Source organism: Bombina bombina, chromosome 2 (assembly GCF_027579735.1).
Source record: "Bombina bombina isolate aBomBom1 chromosome 2, aBomBom1.pri, whole genome shotgun sequence".
Classification (NCBI taxonomy): Eukaryota; Metazoa; Chordata; class Amphibia; order Anura; family Bombinatoridae; genus Bombina; species Bombina bombina.
In genome coordinates, this window is record NC_069500.1 from 1,192,441,921 (window position 1) to 1,192,461,808 (window position 19,888).

At 36.5% G+C, this 19,888-nt stretch overlaps 1 protein-coding gene across 4 annotated transcripts in view; it reads right to left on the reverse strand.

The window, feature by feature from the left end:
• FAT1 (FAT atypical cadherin 1) overlaps positions 1-19,888 on the reverse strand; it is a 369,065-nt gene that overhangs the window by 225,953 nt on the left and 123,224 nt on the right. For all 4 annotated transcript variants that reach the window (XM_053703897.1, XM_053703899.1, XM_053703898.1 and 1 more), the window contains exon 3: positions 18,013-18,327. In XM_053703897.1, the coding sequence (XP_053559872.1) occupies positions 18,013-18,327 (315 nt within the window). The remainder of the gene's footprint in view (positions 1-18,012; positions 18,328-19,888) is intronic.

The following is a 19,888-nucleotide window of genomic DNA, read 5'->3' on the forward strand; positions in this document are numbered from 1 at the left end:
CAGCCTGTTGAGAAATGTTCCCTGAATCAGTAATTTCTCCCTCAGACAAAACCTCCCTGGCCCCCTCAGATTGAATAATAAAAACTACAGTTAAACACTAAAAAACTCTAAGCCATCTCCGTGGAGATGTTGCCTGTACAACGGCAAAGAGAATGACTGGGGTAGGCGGAGCCTAGGAGGGATCATGTGACCAGCTTTGCTGGGCTCTTTGCCATTTCCTGTTGGGGAAGAGAATATCCCACAAGTAAGGATGACGCCGTGGACCGGACACACCTATGTTGGAGAAATATAATTTTTCATCTACTTGACTGTTAAGAGCTCTATTTGTATTTAAGCGTTTATATGTGCATATATGTCTGTAAATACCTACATTTTATATATACACACACACACACACACACACACCCCAGTATATACAGACACACACACATACATATTTAGACATCATTTTTTATCAGATAGTGTTATTATGAGTGTAACTGAACTTTGTAATGTTTTTTTGATGTGTTTTGTGACACTTTTTTTCTTTTCGTGAAACAGTTAACCAGAGCTCTGAGGACGCGCTATCCTGATAACTTCAATTTCGCTCAAGCGATCACGTCTACTTTCAACTGGTAATACAAGTGAAAAACCTGACATGTACAAACACCCGCGATAAACCCCTTTTGCTTGCGTGTAACTGTTAGTGCTCCACTCATAATATGACCCTAAATCGGTTGGTTTTTTTTTAATAAACTTTGTGGAAAAACCCAAGTACTAAAACTTAAAATGAAATAATTCAGAGATAACAGAATAATGGTTATAGATATATGATTGAAGAGTTTTTAAGATTACAGTAATCTGTGATGTTCATTTAACCACCCAAAGGCACACCGTGCAGCAATTTACCCACATGCTTGGTGATGAGTATCTCCTAAAACAGCATGGCTAGAAATCTCTACAATATTTAACCTGCTGGACTTTAGATACTTCACATTTAAAATCTTTCTTAGATAAAACTAAATATTTTATCAGATCTATTTAAAATAAAATGGATGTTTTTGTGCTGAAACCCCCCTCATATTATTGTGTTTTATTCTTTTGAGGGGTGTCACTGTCCACCAATAAAGCAGGGGGGAATCTGTTAATCAGCCAGTAATCAGGTCTTAAAAAGGGACAGTAAACACACATAGATAGAAATATAACATGTTAAGTTATGTGTAGTAAAACAACTTCCAATATACTTTCATAATGTATTTTGCCTCCCTTTCATGTATCTGAAAATTGTGGATTTTTATAATTCTCAGACCTTAAAATGCACACAGCGTATTTCTCAAGCATAACCCTGCTACCTATCTTTCTCTAATTGGCTTCAGCAGTTAACAACTGAAAAACAAAGCAGTTAATTCTAAAGGGAAATGAAAACCCACAATTTTCTTTCATGATTCATATAGAGATTGTACACTTTTAAAAAAGTCAACAATTTATTTCTGTTATTTAACCTACTTCATTCTCTTGGTTTTCTTTGTTGAAGAAGATACCTAGTTAGGTAATATGCACATGACTGGGACACTATATGGCTTTCAACAATGTTATACAAATTTGAGCACAAGATCAGTGGTCGCCAAATCTGTCTAAAATTTAGAAGCCAGTAAGAATATTTCGGACTTCCGCTGGAGGACGGGGGAGGTGCCGAGTGGTGATGTCACTGTGTGGTTGACGGCAGCGTGCAGCAGAAGAGAGATGAAGTGAGCAGTGGTTGGATTTCGGAACCACGCCATGCTAAAAAGCGGCTTCACCTGGCATCATAGCTGCCATTAATAACTGGACCACGCAGGAACACAGGTGGCAAACAGAGGTGGATTGATTATTCCTTTACTTCACCACGGCACATAAGGAGGCATAGGCCCTCAAGAAATAGAGAGCTAGCCTAGTAAAAACCCATATTAAGCTTTTTTTTTCTTTCAACTCATCGCTACAACGGATGAGGCTTGGTCCCCCGTGAATCGCGTAACCTGCAACTGATCGAGCAAGTATACTGGCAAAGCAGGAAGGTACAGAGGCTTTGCTGTTCTGGAAAGAATAAAGGTGTGTTGATCCCTGCCTGTTTTAAAGTCAAACTGCTTTATACCAGAACAGAACTATGTAAAGAATATTTAGGAGCCAGACACACATTTTAGGAGCCAGACAGTGGTATTTCTATATAGAGATATATGGAGAAGAATCCAAAAAGTAAGGATTAGGCATGTGCATTCGGGTCATTCAGCAGCAAACAAATAGTGAAGATGGCGACCGCCAGCAGGATTTGGCTCTTTTTGGAGCTGAATTTCTTCTTGTGAAAGTGCAAAACACTAAGATCTGTGTTGCACTTTTACAAGAAGAAATCCAGCTCTAAAAACAGCAAAATGCCGCTAGCAGCCACCATCTTCACCATTCGTTGACCCAAATGTGCATGCCTAGTTAGGAGGCAGGGGAAAATTCTAGGAGCAAGTGGCTTCCTGGCTCCTGGGTTTGTCGAGCCCTGCACTAGAAGGCAGCCATTTTTGTACAACATGTAACACTGTTAAAAGCATTCTTGAAAAATTGCTACTACATAGTAATCCAGGCACGTGCACAATCCTGAGCCTACCTACCTTCTTTTCAACAAAGAATACCAAGAGAACTAAGTAAATGTGATAATAGAAGTAAATTGGAAAGGTTTTTTTCAGTTGAACACTTTATCTGAATCATGAAAGAAAAAAATTGGGGTTGTATGCTCTTTAACTTAATGATAGTGGTTAACATTGTCTTTTACAGAAGTCTGGATTAGCTTACTCAACTTTTATAACAAATGTTGGTTGGAGTTTGGCTACTGAAAAACAATTACAACAAGTAAAATAATAATATGAATTGTCTGATATGTTATTCTATATAATTTTATTCTGTTTTTTTAATGCAAAAATATATTTTAACATGTTAAAATAATGTTCTTTCATATGCATGATAGAGGTTTTGGAATTTTTAAGGGACAAAGCACTAAATATTGCTAGTGTGTACTAAAAGACAAGATGGATGATAAGAGCAAGGTAAGAGTGAAAGAGAAAAAGAAAGACACAGGAATATATAAAATAAAAGAGAGAGACAAGAATAAAAAGGAGATGATGGGAAAGAGGGATGGAAGGGAGGGAAGGAGGAAAGGAAGAAAGGGAAGGAAAGGAAGGGAGGGAGTTAACGGAAGGAATGGACGGAAAGGAAGGAACGGACGGAAAGGAAGGAACGGACAAAAAGGAAGGAACGGACGGAAAGGAAGGAATAGAAGGAAAGGAAAGGAAAGGGAAAGGAAGGAGGAAGGAAAAAAGAAAAGAAGGAAAAAAGAAAAGAAGGAAAAAAGAAAAGAAGGAAAAAAGGAAGGAAAATGTGGGGAAGGAAGGAAAGGATGGAAGGAAGGAAAGGAAATGAAGGAAAGGTAGGAAGAAAGGGGAGGAAAGGAACAGACAAAAGGAGCGGAGGAAGGGAGGAAGGAAAAGGAAGGAAAAACAAGTCAGGAGAAAGTTTAAAGAAACAACTTATTTTACAGCTCTTAGCCTCTAGAGTACGCATTTCTTGTAGAGAATTCCACAATTGCTGCTTGTCATGATAAAATATAATCTTTTAAAAGTATGACAGGGAACCTGGTAATCCCATGTCTCTCTGGGTAAATTTGAAAGGATAAAGCTGTACCTGCATTACATTTTTATAGAACTTGGATTAAAATGAATAATGACAGACAAGGCTTCAATTGTTTTTTTTTCTTACCAATACCGTTCAAGTACAGCGCGCCTTCACATGCAAAATAATAATTCTAACTACTCTGCGCCAGGAAAAGGCATTCAAGATAATACAAAAGCATTGTGATACAGCTCAATTTCTCTAAGAACATTACTTCATAACAAAGAAAAAAAATCAAGCTAACATTATACATGATTATTAATTATACCCTGTTTTATGCTCTCTCTTATATTCAATGTTATGTAGCCACATCGTGACTAAGGGGTTAATTACAATAATTTAGAAAAACATATCTAATGATTTCCAACAGAAAAACACCATTAAAGTATATGGGGATTTTTATAGATAACGCATTATACAAGGATTGTGATCAACACATAGGACAGATCAATTGGGAAACATTTCTAAGCTTGTCTGTGAAAATTAAATTTCAGCTATCATTTTCAGTATACAGTATAGCAATAAACATATATTTAAAGGGACAGTCTACATTAAAACTGTTATATTTTAAAACGATAGATAATGCCTTTACTACCCATTCTCCAGCTTTGCACAACGAACATTGATATATTAATATACTTTATAACATTTAAACCTCTAAATTTCTGCCAGTTTCTAAGCCACTATAGACAGCCTCTTAATCATATGCTTTTTGTTTGCTTTTCACAACAGGAGACTGGTAGTTCATGTGGGCCATATAGATAACATTGTGCTCATGCCCATGGAGTTATTCAAGAGTTAGCACAACACAGTACTAAATGCAAGTCAATGGATAATAAATAAAAAGGCATGTGATCAGGGGGCAGTCAGAAGATGCTTAGATACAAGGTAATTACAGAGGTAAAACGTATATTAACTTTTTTTTATATATATTATATAAACTGTGTTGGTTATGCAAAAATGGGGAATTGGTAATAAAGGGACTGTCTATTTTAAAACAATAAAAATTATATTGTAGACTGTCCCTTTAAGTATTGACAAATGTGTTGAGCAAGTAAGCAAACAAAAAATAACTTCAGGAAGTTATTAAAGGGACAGTCTAGGCCAAAATAAACTTTCATGATTCAGATAGAGCATGTAATTTTAAACAATTTTCCAATTTACTTTTATCACCAATTTTGCTTTGTTCTCTTGGTATTCTTAGTTGAAAGCTTAACCTAGGAGGTCCATATGCTAATTTCTTAGACCTTGAAGGCCACCTCTTTTCAGAATGCATTTTAACAGTTTTTCACCACTAGAGGGTGTTAGTTCATGTATTTCATATAGATAACACTGTGCTCGTGCACATGAAGTTATCTGGGAGCAGGCACTGATTGGCTAAACTGCAAGTCTGTCAAAAGAACTGAAATAAGGGGGCAGTTTGCAGAGGCTTAGATACAAAGTAATCACAGAGGTTAAAAGTATATTAATATAACTGTGTTGGTTATGCAAAACTGGGGAATGGGTAATAAAGGGATTATCTATCTTTTTAAACAATAAAAATTCTGGTGTAGACTGTCCCTTTAATTTTATGTGAGAAAGTATTATCCTAAACACTGCCATTTCACAGAGTTCTTTTCCACTTGAAACATCCCCCAAACACAGCATCTTTTGTAAAAGAAGTATGTGCACATAATCTTCTCTTATCACATAACCACGTGCAGGTCTGTCCTGGCTCAAGTATGTAACTGGAATCCAGTGAATTTGCAATAAACTCATTAGAAAAAGAACTGTCCTGTCTAAGTATATGAAACTCAAAAAAAAAATCACTTTAAAATCATGCATGCGCAAAATTATTACAAAAAAGTGTGCATGCAGCCAAGATCGTGCATTAGGCTTATTAATATTGTAATATATTTGCAAAATAGAAGATACTGATTGGACAGATCAGATTTCCCATCCTCTTTTGTGGGCTGTCTTGATAAACAGATTTAGACGTATATTTCATTTATTTTTAAAACATTTAGGGGCAGATTACAAATGGAGCGGTATTTAACGCTCCCGTTCGAGCGATAATTGAGCTAGAAGTAAGCTTTTTGCGCTTGTTGAGCTGTGCTTGTATTAGGAGTTAAAAGTAAACCGTTTTTGCCCTCAAGCTAACCCGATGAGCCGAAGTTACAATATTGTGTGCTCTTTCACGTATTCCCCCTAGAAGTCAATGAAGAAAAATAAAATTATAATATATATACATATATATATATATATATATACACACACACACACTGTATATATATATATATATATATATATATATATATATATATATGTATCTATATATCTATATCTATATCTATATAAAATTCATTAAAATTATGGGGGGAGATAAAAAACTGAAAATAAAATCCTCCATGTCTCAAAATGAAGTCAATGTAAATATTTGCATAGGAAATTAGCACATCTAGGCAAGAATCCCCGCTTGCTTTTCCCCAGAAATACCTCATACCCAGAATTCTCTTGTGCATGGGTAACATTGTATATGAGGTATTTCTGGGGAAAAGCAAGCAGGGATTCTTGCCTAGATGTGCTTATTTCCTATGCAAATATTTACATTGATATATATATATATATATATATATATATATATATATATATATATATATATATATATATGTATGTATGAATATCTATTTAGAAATGCATAGAATATATTCTGCTATGTGCAGAACATTGGAATGTGAAATATATTCAATAAATATAGACTATAACAATTTATTAAAATATGATTGCATAAATATGTTTTTACATGTTTTGATCTACTTAACTGCAAATAGCTCCAAATGCACGTATAAATATGTCTATATATGTGTACATATATGTATTTATGTTATGTGCATATATGTCTATAAATACATATATACACATATAAATACACACACACACACATATCCATTTTTAGACATGTATGTATCGCAATGTTAAAGACCTTTGCCTGCTTTTTTTTTTCTTACACCTGAGACCTCAAATCTATGAGCCCTTAACTTTTTTGTGCAATTTTTTTTATTTTAATAATTTTTATTAGATGGTGTTATTATTGGTGTAACTATACTTTGTAATGTATTTTCAATGTGTTTTGTGCCAGCTTTTAGTTTTGCGAAACAGAGCTCCGAGGACGTGGTAATCATTCTAGCGTAAATCGCAATTGCTCTCAAGCGATTGCGTTTACTTTCAACTCTTAATACGAGCAATAAGCCAGACGAGCGCAAACAACCATGATAATCCCCTTATCAATTGTTGCGCTCCATTTTGGTCCTTAGATGCTTCATTTTTTAAAATAAGTTTGTGAGTTGTGATCCTTTTATTGATATAAGCTTTAATATGTGATTTAATTATGTACAAAAATGTAATATTTTATAATCCTTAAAACATAACACAGTCTCGGAAGATATATTTTCAGATTACTGAGAGTTTCTGTCTGTTCAGAAGTGACTGTTTCTAGTAGACTTTACTTAACGGGACACTATGTAAAAAAATGTTTTAAAATAAAATGTGTACAGTAAAGCATTTGAAACATGTAGAAAATATTTTCCTAAAAAAGCTTTTTAATAATAAGGGATATTAAACATTGCTCCTTTAGTAAAAAACAGAATTTATGTTTTCCTGATAAATTACTTTCTCCAACGGTGTGTCCGGTCCACGGCGTCATCCTTACTTGTGGGATATTCTCTTCCCCAACAGGAAATGGCAAAGAGCCCAGCAAAGCTGGTCACATGATCCCTCCTAGGCTCCGCCTTCCCCAGTCATTCGACCGACGTAAAGGAGGAATATTTGCATAGGAGAAATCATATGATACCGTGGTGACTGTAGTTAGAGAAATTAAATCATCAGACCTGATTAAAAACCAGGGCGGGCCGTGGACCGGACACACCGTTGGAGAAAGTAATTTATCAGGTAAACATAAATTCTGTTTTCTCCAACATAGGTGGGTCCGGTCCACGGCGTCATCCTTACTTGTGGGAACCAATACCAAAGCTTTAGGACACGGATGATGGGAGGGAGCAAATCAGGTCACCTAGATGGAAGGCACCACGGTTTGCAAAACCTTTCTCCCAAAAATAGCCTCAGAAGAAGCAAAAGTATCAAATTTGTAAAATTTGGTAAAAGTGTGCAGTGAAGACCAAGTCGCTGCCTTACATATCTGATCAACAGAAGCCTCGTTCTTGAAGGCCCATGTGGAAGCCACAGCCCTAGTGGAATGAGCTGTGATTCTTTCAGGAGGCTGCCGTCCGGCAGTCTCATAAGCCAATCTGATGATGCTTTTAAGCCAAAAAGAGAGAGAGGTAGAAGTTGCTTTTTGACCTCTCCTTTTACCAGAATAAACAACAAACAAGGAAGATGTTTGTCTGAAATCCTTTGTAGCCTCTAAATAGAATTTTAGAGCATGAACTACATCCAAATTGTGCAACAAACGTTCCTTCTTTGAAACTGGATTCGGACACAAAGAAGGCACAACTATCTCCTGGTTAATATTTTTGTTAGAAACAACTTTTGGAAGAAAACCAGGTTTAGTACACAAAACCACCTTATCTGCATGGAACACCAGATAAGGAGGAGAACACTGCAGAGCAGATAACTCTGAAACTCTTCTAGCAGAAGAAATTGCAACCAAAAACAAAACTTTCCAAGATAATAACTTAATATCTACGGAATGTAAGGGTTCAAACGGAACCCCTTGAAGAACTGAAAGAACTAAATTGAGACTCCAAGGAGGAGTCAAAGGTTTGTAAACAGGCTTGATTCTAACCAGAGCCTGAACAAAAGCCTGAACATCTGGCACAGCCGCCAGCTTCTTGTGAAGTAAAACAGATAAAGCAGAAATCTGTCCCTTCAAAGAACTTGCAGATAATCCTTTCTCCAAACCCTCTTGTAGAAAGGATAGAATCTTAGGAATTTTTACCCTGTTCCATGGGAATCCTTTCGATTCGCACCAACAGATATATTTCTTCCATACTTTATGGTAAATTCTCCTAGTTACAGGCTTTCTAGCCTGAATAAGAGTATCAATGACAGAATCTGAGAACCCACGCTTTGATAAAATCAAGCGTTCAATCTCCAAGCAGTCAGTTGGAGTGATGCCAGATTCGGATGTTCGAATGGACCTTGAACAAGAAGGTCCCGTCTCAAAGGTAGCTTCCATGGTGGAGCCGATGACATATTCACCAGGTCTGCATACCAAGTTCTGCGTGGCCACGCAGGAGCTATCAAGATCACCGAAGCCCTCTCTTGATTGATCCTGGCTACCAGCCTGGGAATGAGAGGAAACGGTGGGAACACATAAGCTAGGTTGAAGGTCCAGGGCGCTACTAGTGCATCTACTAGAGTCGCCTTGGGATCCCTGGATCTGGACCCGTAGCAAGGAACCTTGAAGTTCTGACGAGACGCCATCAGATCCATGTCTGGAGTGCCCCATAATTGAGTTATTTGGGCAAAGATTTCCGGATGGAGTTCCCACTCCCCCGGATGAAATGTCTGACGACTCAGAAAATCCGCTTCCCAATTTTCCACTCCTGGGATGTGGATTGCAGACAAGTGGCAGGAGTGAAGCTCCGCCCATTGAATTACTTTGGTCACTTCTTCCATCGCCAGGGAACTCCTTGTTCCCCCCTGATGGTTGATATATGCAACAGTCGTCATGTTGTCTGATTGAAACCTTATGAATTTGGCCTTTGCTAGTTGAGGCCAAGCCTTGAGAGCATTGAATATCGCTCTCAGTTCCAGAATGTTTATCGGGAGAAGAGATTCTTCCCGAGACCATAGACCCTGAGCCTTCAGGTGTTTCCAGACCGCGCCCCAGCCCACCAGGCTGGCGTCGGTCGTTACAATGACCCACTCTGGTCTTCTGAAGCTCATCCCTTGGGACAGGTTGTCCAGGGTCAGCCACCAACGGAGTGAATCTCTGGTCCTCTGATCTACTTGGATCGTCGGGGACAAATCTGTATAATCCCCATTCCACTGTCTGAGCATGCACAGTTGTAATGGTCTTAGATGAATTCGCGCAAAAGGAACTATGTCCATTGCCGCAACCATCAAACCTATTACTTCCATGCACTGCGCTATGGAAGGAAGAAGAACAGAATGAAGTGCTTGACAAGAGCTTAGAAGTTTTGATTTTCTGGCTTCTGTCAGAAAAATCTTCATTTCCAAGGAGTCTATTATTGTTCCCAAGAAGGGAACTCTTGTTGACGGGAATAGAGAACTTTTTTCTACGTTCACTTTCCACCCGTGAGATCTGAGAAAGGCTAGGACAATGTCCGTATGAGCCTTTGCTTGTGGTAGAGACGACGCTTGAATCAGTATGTCGTCCAAGTAGGGTACTACTGCAATGCCCCTTGGCCTTAGCACCGCTAGAAGGGACCCTAGTACCTTTGTGAAAATTCTTGGAGCAGTGGCTAGTCCGAATGGAAGTGCCACAAACTGGTAATGCTTGTCCAGAAAGGCGAATCTTAGGAACCGATGATTTTCCTTGTGGATAGGAATATGTAGATACGCATCCTTTAAATCCACCGTGGTCATGAATTGACCTTCCTGGATGGTAGGAAGAATTGTCCGAATGGTTTCCATCTTGAACGATGGGACCTTGAGAAATTTGTTTAGGATCTTGAGATCCAAAATTGGCCTGAATGTTCCCTCTTTTTTGGGAACTATGAACAGATTGGAGTAAAACCCCATCCCTTGTTCTCCTAATGGAACAGGATGAATCACTCCCATTTTTAACAGGTCTTCTACACAATGTAAGAATGCCTGTCTTTTTATTTGGTCTGAAGACAATTGAGACCTGTGGAACCTTCCCCTTGGGGGTAGTTCCTTGAATTCCAGGAGATAACCTTGAGAAACTATTTCTAGCGCCCAAGGATCCTGAACATCTCTTGCCCAAGCCTGAGCGAAGAGAGAGAGTCTGCCCCCCACCAGATCCGGTCCCGGATCGGGGGCTAGCATCTCATGCTGTCTTGGTAGCGGTAGCGGGCTTCTTGGCCTGCTTACCTTTGTTCCAGCCTTGCATCGGTCTCCAGGCTGGCTTGGTTTGAGAAGAATTACCCTCTTGCTTAGAGGATGTAGAATTTGAGGCTGGTCCGTTTCTGCGAAAGGGACGAAAATTTGTTTTATTTTTAGCCTTAAAAGACCTATCCTGAGGAAGGGCGTGGCCCTTTCCCCCAGTGATGTCTGAAATAATCTCTTTCAAGTCAGGGCCAAACAGCGTTTTCCCCTTGAAAGGGATGTTAAGCAATCTGTTCTTGGAGGACACATCCGCTGACCAAGACTTCAGCCAAAGCGCTCTGCGCGCCACAATAGCAAAACCTGAATTTTTCGCCGCTAATCTAGCTAATTGCAAAGTGGCGTCTAAGGTAAAAGAGTTAGCCAACTTAAGTGCTTGAACTCTGTCCATAACCTCCTCATAAGAGGATGCTTGATTGAGCGACTTTTCTAGTTCCTCGAACCAGAAACACGCTGCTGTAGTGACAGGAACAATGCATGAAATTGGTTGTAGAAGGTAACCTTGCTGAACAAACATCTTTTTAAGCAAACCCTCTAATTTTTTATCCATAGGATCTTTGAAAGCACAACTATCTTCTATAGGGATAGTGGTGCGTTTGTTTAGAGTAGAAACCGCCCCCTCGACCTTGGGGACTGTCTGCCATAAGTCCTTCCTGGGGTCGACCATAGGAAATAATTTCTTAAATATAGGGGGAGGGACAAAAGGTATGCCGGGCCTTTCCCATTCTTTATTTACAATGTCCGCCACCCGCTTGGGTATAGGAAAAGCTTCGGGGGGCACCGGGACCTCTAGGAACCTGTCCATCTTACATAATTTCTCTGGAATGACCAAATTGTCACAATCATCCAGAGTAGATAACACCTCCTTAAGCAGAGCGCGGAGATGTTCCAATTTAAATTTAAATGTAATAACGTCAGGTTCAGCTTGTTGAGAAATTTTTCCTGAATCTGAAATTTCTCCCTCAGACAAAACCTCCCTAGCCCCTTCAGACTGGTGTAAGGGCATGTCAGAACCATTATCATCAGCGACCTCATGCTCTTCAGTATCTAAAACAGAGCAGTCGCGCTTTCGCTGATAAGTGGGCATTTTGGCTAAAATGTTTTTAATAGAATTATCCATTACAGCCGTTAATTGTTGCATAGTAAGGAGGATTGGCGCACTAGATTCACTAGGGACCTCCTGAGTGGGCAAGACTGGTGTAGACATAGAAGGAGATGATGCAGTACCATGCTTACTCCCCTCACTTAAGGAATCATTTTGGGCAACATTATTATCAGTGGCATCATTGTCCCTACTTTGTTTGTCACATTCAACACATATATTTAAATGGAGAGGAACCTTGGCTTCCGAACATACAGAACATCGTCTATCTGATAGTTCAGACATGTTAATAGGCATAAACTTGATAACAAAGCACAAAAAACGTTTTAAAATAAAACCGTTACTGTCTCTTTAAATTTTAAACTGAACACACTTTTTTACTGAATATACGCAAAAGTATGAAGGAAATGTTCAAAATTCACCAAAATTTCACCACAGTGTCATAAAGCCTTAAAAGTATTGCACACCAAATTTGAAAGCTTTAACTCTTAAAATAACGGAACCGGAGCCGTTTTTACATTTAACCCCTATACAGTCCCTGGTATCTGCTTTGCTGAGACCCAACCAAGCCCAGAGGGGAATACGATACCAAATGACGCCTTCAATAAGCTTTTTCAGTGGATCTGAGCTCCTCACACATGCATCTGCATGCCTTGCTTCTCAAAAACAACTGCGCATTAGTGGCGCGAAAATGAGGCTCTGCCTATGACTAGAAAAGGCCCCCAGTGAAAAAGGTGTCCAATACAGTGCCTGCCGTTTTTTTTAATAAAATTCCCAAGATTAAAATAACTCTCCAAAGTTATAAACCATTAAATATGCTTATAAAGTAATCGTTTTGGCCCAGAAAAATGTCTACCAGTCTTTAAAGCCCTTGTGAAGCCCTTTTATTATTATATTGAAAATTAAGAAAATGGCTTACCGGATCCCATAGGGAAAATGACAGCTTCCAGCATTACCAAGTCTTGTTAGAAATGTGTCATACCTCAAGCAGCCAAAGTCTGCTCACTGTTTCCCCCAACTGAAGTTAATTCCTCTCAACAGTCCTGTGTGGAAACAGCCATCGATTTTAGTAACGGTTGCTAAAATCATTTTCCTCTTACAAACAGAAATCTTCATCTCTTTTCTGTTTCAGAGTAAATAGTACATACCAGCACTATTTTAAAATAACAAACTCTTGATAGAAGAATAAAAACTACATTTAAACACCAAAAAAAACTCTGAGCCATCTCCGTGGAGATGTTGCCTGTGCAACGGCAAAGAGAATGACTGGGGAAGGCGGAGCCTAGGAGGGATCATGTGACCAGCTTTGCTGGGCTCTTTGCCATTTCCTGTTGGGGAAGAGAATATCCCACAAGGATGACGCCGTGGACCGGACACACCTATGTTGGAGAAACAAACATACAAAAATACAGATTGTGTAAAAAAAAAAAAGCAACTTACTTTTTTTTTTGCAAATTCTCAGTGTAGCCACTGCCTGCAGCTAGATAAGGGGGCAGACATTTTGCCAAGGTTGCATTCTGCCTGTTGTGAGCATGAGCAAATCTGACTCCCTTTTTTTCTAGTATTCACTTAAAGGGACACTGAACCCAAATTTTTTCTTTCGTGATTCAGATAGAGCATGCAATTTTTAGCAACTTTCTAATTTACTCCTATTATCACATTTTCTTCATTCTCTTGGTATCTTTATTTGAAAAGCAAGAATGTAAGTTTAGATGCCGGCCCATTTTTGGTGAACAACCTGGGTTGTTCTTGCTGATTGGTGGATTAATTTAACTGAACAATAAACAAGTGCTGTCCAGCATCCTGAACCAAAAAATAGCTTAGATGTCTTTTTCAAATAAAGATAGCAAGAGAACGAAGAAAAATTGATAATAGGAGTAAATTAGAAAGTTGCTTAAAAATGCATGCTCTATCTGAATCATGAAAGAAAAAAATGAGGTTCAGTGTCTTTTTAATACTAAACCAGCTCATATTACTCTTGAGGTTTTATGATATCAAGCTATAAAATCCGTCTTGCAGAGGCCATAGCCTCCTTATAGGGCTGAGACAGGAACACTGCACAAATTATTATTATCATTTATTTATCTAGAGCTGCAAAATTCCTTAGAGCTGGAGTTTGAAATGTAAAAAAATAAAATAAATCAATTTTAAAATGATGAATAATATATATATTATTATTAGACTGTTTCATATCCCATTAAGCCTTTGCCAAAAACACTGTAAAGTATTTTAAAATAAATGAAACAAAAATGACTACAATGTCTCTTTAAAATGATATAAACACTCAGCCTTTCAGATTGTAATATCAATTGTATGTAGAAAAAAAACAAAAAACTTTGCAAAGTACTCCGATTACCACTTCTGGACCATTTTCCTAAAATCCAAATCTCACAAGCTTTATGCAGCTGTATATTACACAGTCAATGGGGATGATTTCAGTCCTTTAGAAAAAGGTATCTAATGCAGTGGTTGACAAATCTGTTTAAAATTTAGGAGCCAGTAAGAATATTTAAGAGCCAGACAGTGGTATTTGTATATAGCTATATTGAGAATACCCCAAAAAAGTTAGGAGCCAGGGGTAAAATTCTAGGAGCCAGTGGTTACCTGGCTCCTGGGTTTGTCAAGCCCTGATCTAATGATTTAATATATATATATATATTTAAGCAGATAATGCCATATGCTTTTAAAGGGGCATGTCCCTAGAATACAACAGTTTAAATGCTTTTAAAACATGTGTTTTGTATACAGTTATTTGCATTGTAGAGCTTATCTACTGATATATCCAAGGCATAAAAAAAAGAGATTTATGGTCATTTTAATTATCATCGTTTCTTCTTTTTTTTTTTTTTTTGCCGGATCTCTTTCTTTCCTTGTGCAAAAATAAGTTGATGAGTTTTGATCCTGTGCTTTCATCTGCTCAAAACATCTTATTTTCATTTTGTGTAATATGTAACTAATTAAAACAATAGCAATGTAAGCTATTTATCCGATCATGTAAACTTGTAGCAAGATGAGTGGTATGACAGACTGAATCAAACGGATTTATCCACCTTGGGGTGCAATGTCTTCAAAAATAAGAAATAAAATACATTTTCACTCTTTTTTTTTGTATGTGCACTGATGAGGAACCACTGTATGCGCATAGTAGTCATGAATATTTTCTAATCCACAGTCTGAACAATCCATAGGCCAACATTAAAGGGGCGGTGTACAATAAAATTGGGTTTTCCTTAATGTGTTTTTAATTACTTGTTATACCAGCTGCAGGGTTTAAAAATGTAATAAAAAATGTTCCTTTATGTATATTTTTGAATATGAAATAGCTGTTTCTGCTAACTGAAATCACAACCCAATATAGCAGGCTGATCTTGTAGGGAGAGAAAACCTTATTATGTTATCTATCTAATTATTTACACAAAGCCAGCATTATCTTCTTTATTGCGGTTTAATAATAGAAAATTAATATTTTAGTACCTCCCTGTCACAGGCCCCCTTGGGAGAATTATTTAATCTAAACCTTTTTATTAACATGTTTTTTTATTTGTTTGTTTTTTGTAACCAGAACTTAACTACCGAAATGTTCAGTATAGGTGGGGATACAATTGGCAAAATCAGCTATTACAAATGAGAAAATAAAGGTAAAGTAGCTATTTGTAAACAATTTAATAAACTACAGTAAGTAAAATGGATAATTTGGAACACTTTACAGGACATAAAAAAAAACAAATAAATGCTAGATAGAATGATGCATTCAAAGAAGAAATTAGTCTGAGAATAACATGTAGACGTATTTTTTAAAGTTTCATTAGCTGTTTAAATATTGACAAAATAATTGCAAAATTGTAGTGTCTATGAAACAATGAGAACTGCCATGTTGTAACTTAGGTTATCTTCTCTACTCTGGCCAATTATAAATAAATCAATAGAGTGTGTAGCCAATGACTGTGTGGTATATAAAAGCTCAAAATTTAAAAATGGAATTACAGGAAAAGGGGACAAAATAAATAATGAAAGTATATTGCAAAGTGTGTGTGTGTGTGTGTGTGTGTGTGTATATATATGATATACGAATGTTTAGGGAAAGGGAAAAACAATACAAACAAACAAAAACGGAGTGTTTCTAGTGGCGCAACACTTAATTAGATGACGTAATTTTTTTTTTATATCTATGATAATGCATAGAAATAGTTACACCTCTAATTCTAACAAATAAATATTGTGATTAGAAAATGGGAATGACTATGTGAAAAGTCAATCTAATATAGTGGCTAGCTGATAACGTTACAAAGCTGTGCTATCCCTTAAGCAAGTCTGTAAACATAAGATAAAAAATATATTCTTAAATGTCACATACAACTATGTTAATATATATGGTACAAAAAGTGTATCAATAATCAGATAGAAGTCTCTGATTATTGATACACTTTTTGTACCATATATATTAACATAGTTGTATGTGACATTTAAGAATATATTTTTTATCTTATGTTTACAGACTTGCTTAAGGGATAGCACAGCTTTGTAACGTTATCAGCTAGCCACTATATTAGATTGACTTTTCACATAGTCTTTCCCATTTACAATATTTATTTGTTAGAATTAGAGGTGTAACTATTTCTATGCATTATCATAGATATATAAAAACAAAATTACGTCATCTAAGTGTTGCGCTTTTTTGTTTGTTTGTATGTATTTCCCTTTCCCTAAACATTTGTATATCATATTTTTTTCTATCTGGTGATTAGTTTATAGGGATTCTTCTCACCACTTGATAGGATTTCTAGGGCTGCATTTCTGAATATCACTTATATTTACATCTGGGTTGTATCCAGCGCCATCCCTATACACATCTTTTTTATATATATATATATATATATATATATATATATATATATATATATATATATGTTACAAACAAGATAGGTTCTGTAGGTTTGTTCTTAAAGGGACAGTTCACCCAAAATTTGTATTCCCTTTAAATTATTACCAATGATCTATTTTATCTGCTAGAGTGTATCAAATTGTTTACAAGTAGCTCCTTTACTCCTATACTGAAAGTTGTGATACTGGAGTATATGCTATTGACAAGCCTAAGTAAACACAGCCAGCAGAAGAAGTTACACTCAGTGGGGTGCAGGATAGTTAAGCAATAAAATTATAATTTTCCACTGTTCTCTCTATGTATTGAGCTTTAGTTTTCCAGACAAACATAAGATAAGGAAGCAAGTGTGTGTACACAAACATAACATAACATAATGAGATCTGATAATACCTTTAAGTTCAACCCATTGTAATAGGCTGTGGTTTCAAAGCAAAAAAACAGCTACTTCATATACACAAATAAACCTCAAAAAACAATTTCTCAAATATTTTATACTCTGCAGCTCGTATAACAAGTCATTGAAAATAAATTAATGGTAAAACAAATTTACAGTGTACTGTCGTCCCTTTTAAGTTGAATTTGTATGTAAGTTGGAACAGGCACTTTTTTTAGGTGAAACTCTGGCCAAACATTTTTTTTTGTTTTGGATAGCATAGGGAAAAGTTTGTTTTGCTATATGTGCCACTGTTCAGAAAATGTCACATCACTTTCTGTCCTTGTGACAATTGGATTTTCGATATTTTGGGTTATCCTGGAAAGAGGGATTGGCGATAAAGCTCTATTTTCTCCATTTGTAAGTACGAGTTGTATTTAAGTTTGATGTCTGTAACCTGGGGACTGCCTGTATATATTATCATTTTATTTACCATTTCAAAGTGTCCCTTTAAAAGGGAGAATATATTAGAGTACACGGCCCCTTTAAAGACCTTTAACAAAATATAATAGAATATACACAGTGTCTGAAGGCAATCAAGGTGCAGAGGTGTTACATAAATGTGTATTCTGGTTAGCTTAGTGATCTGGGGGGGGGAAGAAGATTTAGTCAGAGTGTAACACTGAGATCAAGCAATAAATCACAAAAACAGGATTTGGCAGATGCCCTTTGTGCTTTTATTGAGCATTACACATGCTCATCCCTCCACATGTGAGTAAAATAGTTTGTGCTTTATTTTCAAATTTATACCAGTCTACAAATCCTAATTATGATGAGTGTGGTTTTATTTTCACTTTATTTAAAATGGAAAAGAGCACACAACATAGAATCTTACTGACCCCAAAGGGCATGGCCACAATTCTATCAAACATGAATAAGACATGCTCATGCTAAACATACCTGTCTTGGGATTTATTGCAAAGAATCCTTGAGGATTTCCACTTGCAATCTTATAAGTCAGCTTGTCACTGGAGCTCGAGTCTGGATCAAATGCATTAATTTGCACAACAGATACATCCTTTGGGGAGTTTTCCATAACTTCAGGGTGGTACACAGGCTCTGATGTCTGAGGTGCATTATCATTGACATCCTCTATTTCAATGTAGATTTCAATGAAAGATGAAAGTGGAACAACTCCTCGGTCGGTGGCATAAACAGTTAACCAGTAGTGAGATGTTGTTTCACGGTCAAGAATATCAGCAGTCCGTATAGTACCTAAAAAAAAGAAAAGAAAAAGAATGGATTTCATATATACACAATATTTTTTTTATTTTATTTTTTTCGAATTAAAACGTGTTTTTGCTTTAAATGTAATCACTAAAGAATATTAAGTTTTGTCCCAGTGTACAAAAATACAATAATCTAAAAATGAAAAACAGTTGCTGAAATGTTTTCTAGATTTTAGACAATGTTAGTTTAAAATATATATATTTATCTAGTATTCCTCTAGAATACAGATAAAGGAACAAACATCAAAGATTTATAAAAAGAGATAATGGGTGTCTTTCTAAAATGTGGAAATCTGGTTAGAAAATATAGAGGCAAAAAAGCAATATAACAGCTGGACCACATATTAACCCTCTCTCTTTTTACATGGAACCCTTTCCATTTTACAACCCTTTACAATTTTTAGTTTTATTAGCTCAAATCATTTAAAAATAACATTTAAAATGTAATTTCAGCACTTTTTCTGTGACTTATCCACTTATACCACTTGTTTATTTTCCTAAGGCTAAACACTTTTAGAAAATAAAGTATTATATAAAAAATCGCAAAAAAGATACTTTATAGAATGCAAAAATAGTTTAATAATGATAAACAATATCATGATAATCTATTGCTCTCAATTTTCATCAGTTCAATATTCCCAAACACCAAAACTCTAATCATAAACATATAAAGTAGCTTTTATAATTACACAAAATTCTGATGTTACAGTAATAGCACTGGATACATGCTCCCTCCCGCCTTTATCCAAACTCAGTTTAGGGTAGTAATTACATTTTAAGAAAATTATGCCATGATCCTTATTAGGACTTCTCATTACAGATATTCTCATTCAGGGTGCCTGGACAGGTCAGCAGCCACATGTATCAGGTTTAGGACAGGAGGTGAATAAAACAGCTCATGGTATCCTTTGTTGAGTATAAACACTCTTCTTGTTTTTAAACGGTTTTAAGAGACACACATTGTGTGATATCTTATGAATTTTAAAAGGTGACTCCAGAGAATCTTCATTTTGTGAAAGGATGAGGAACTCTACATCCTATTTTTGTGATCAAAATTGCTGAAGAGGGCCACGTGGAGCAACAAAATTAAGGCATGGCCACTACTTTCAGCTTTGTTCGTTTTTTTTTAAAGATTTTTGGAAGGTTTGTTAAAGGACCACTCAATGCAGTAGAATTACATAATTATCAAGTGCATAATAAAAAGACAATGCAATAAAACCTACTCTGAATTTTAAATAAGCAGTAGATTTTTTTTTTTGACATTTTTATTTTTTCTCCCATTACCCAAGCCCCCTGTATTCTGTGACAGATATCAGCCAATCACAGACTAGTATATGTATACCCGATTAGCTTGTGCACACACTCAGTAGGATCTTGTTCCCCAGAAAGTGTGAATATAAAAAGAATGCGCAAAATTTGATAATGGAAGTAAATTGGAAAAAGTGTCTTAAAACTGCATGTTCTATCTGAATCATAAAAGTTTATTTTGACTTGAGTGTCCCTTTAAGGGACCTGGTGATAAAGGTGGCTTTGGATATTAGGTTGTG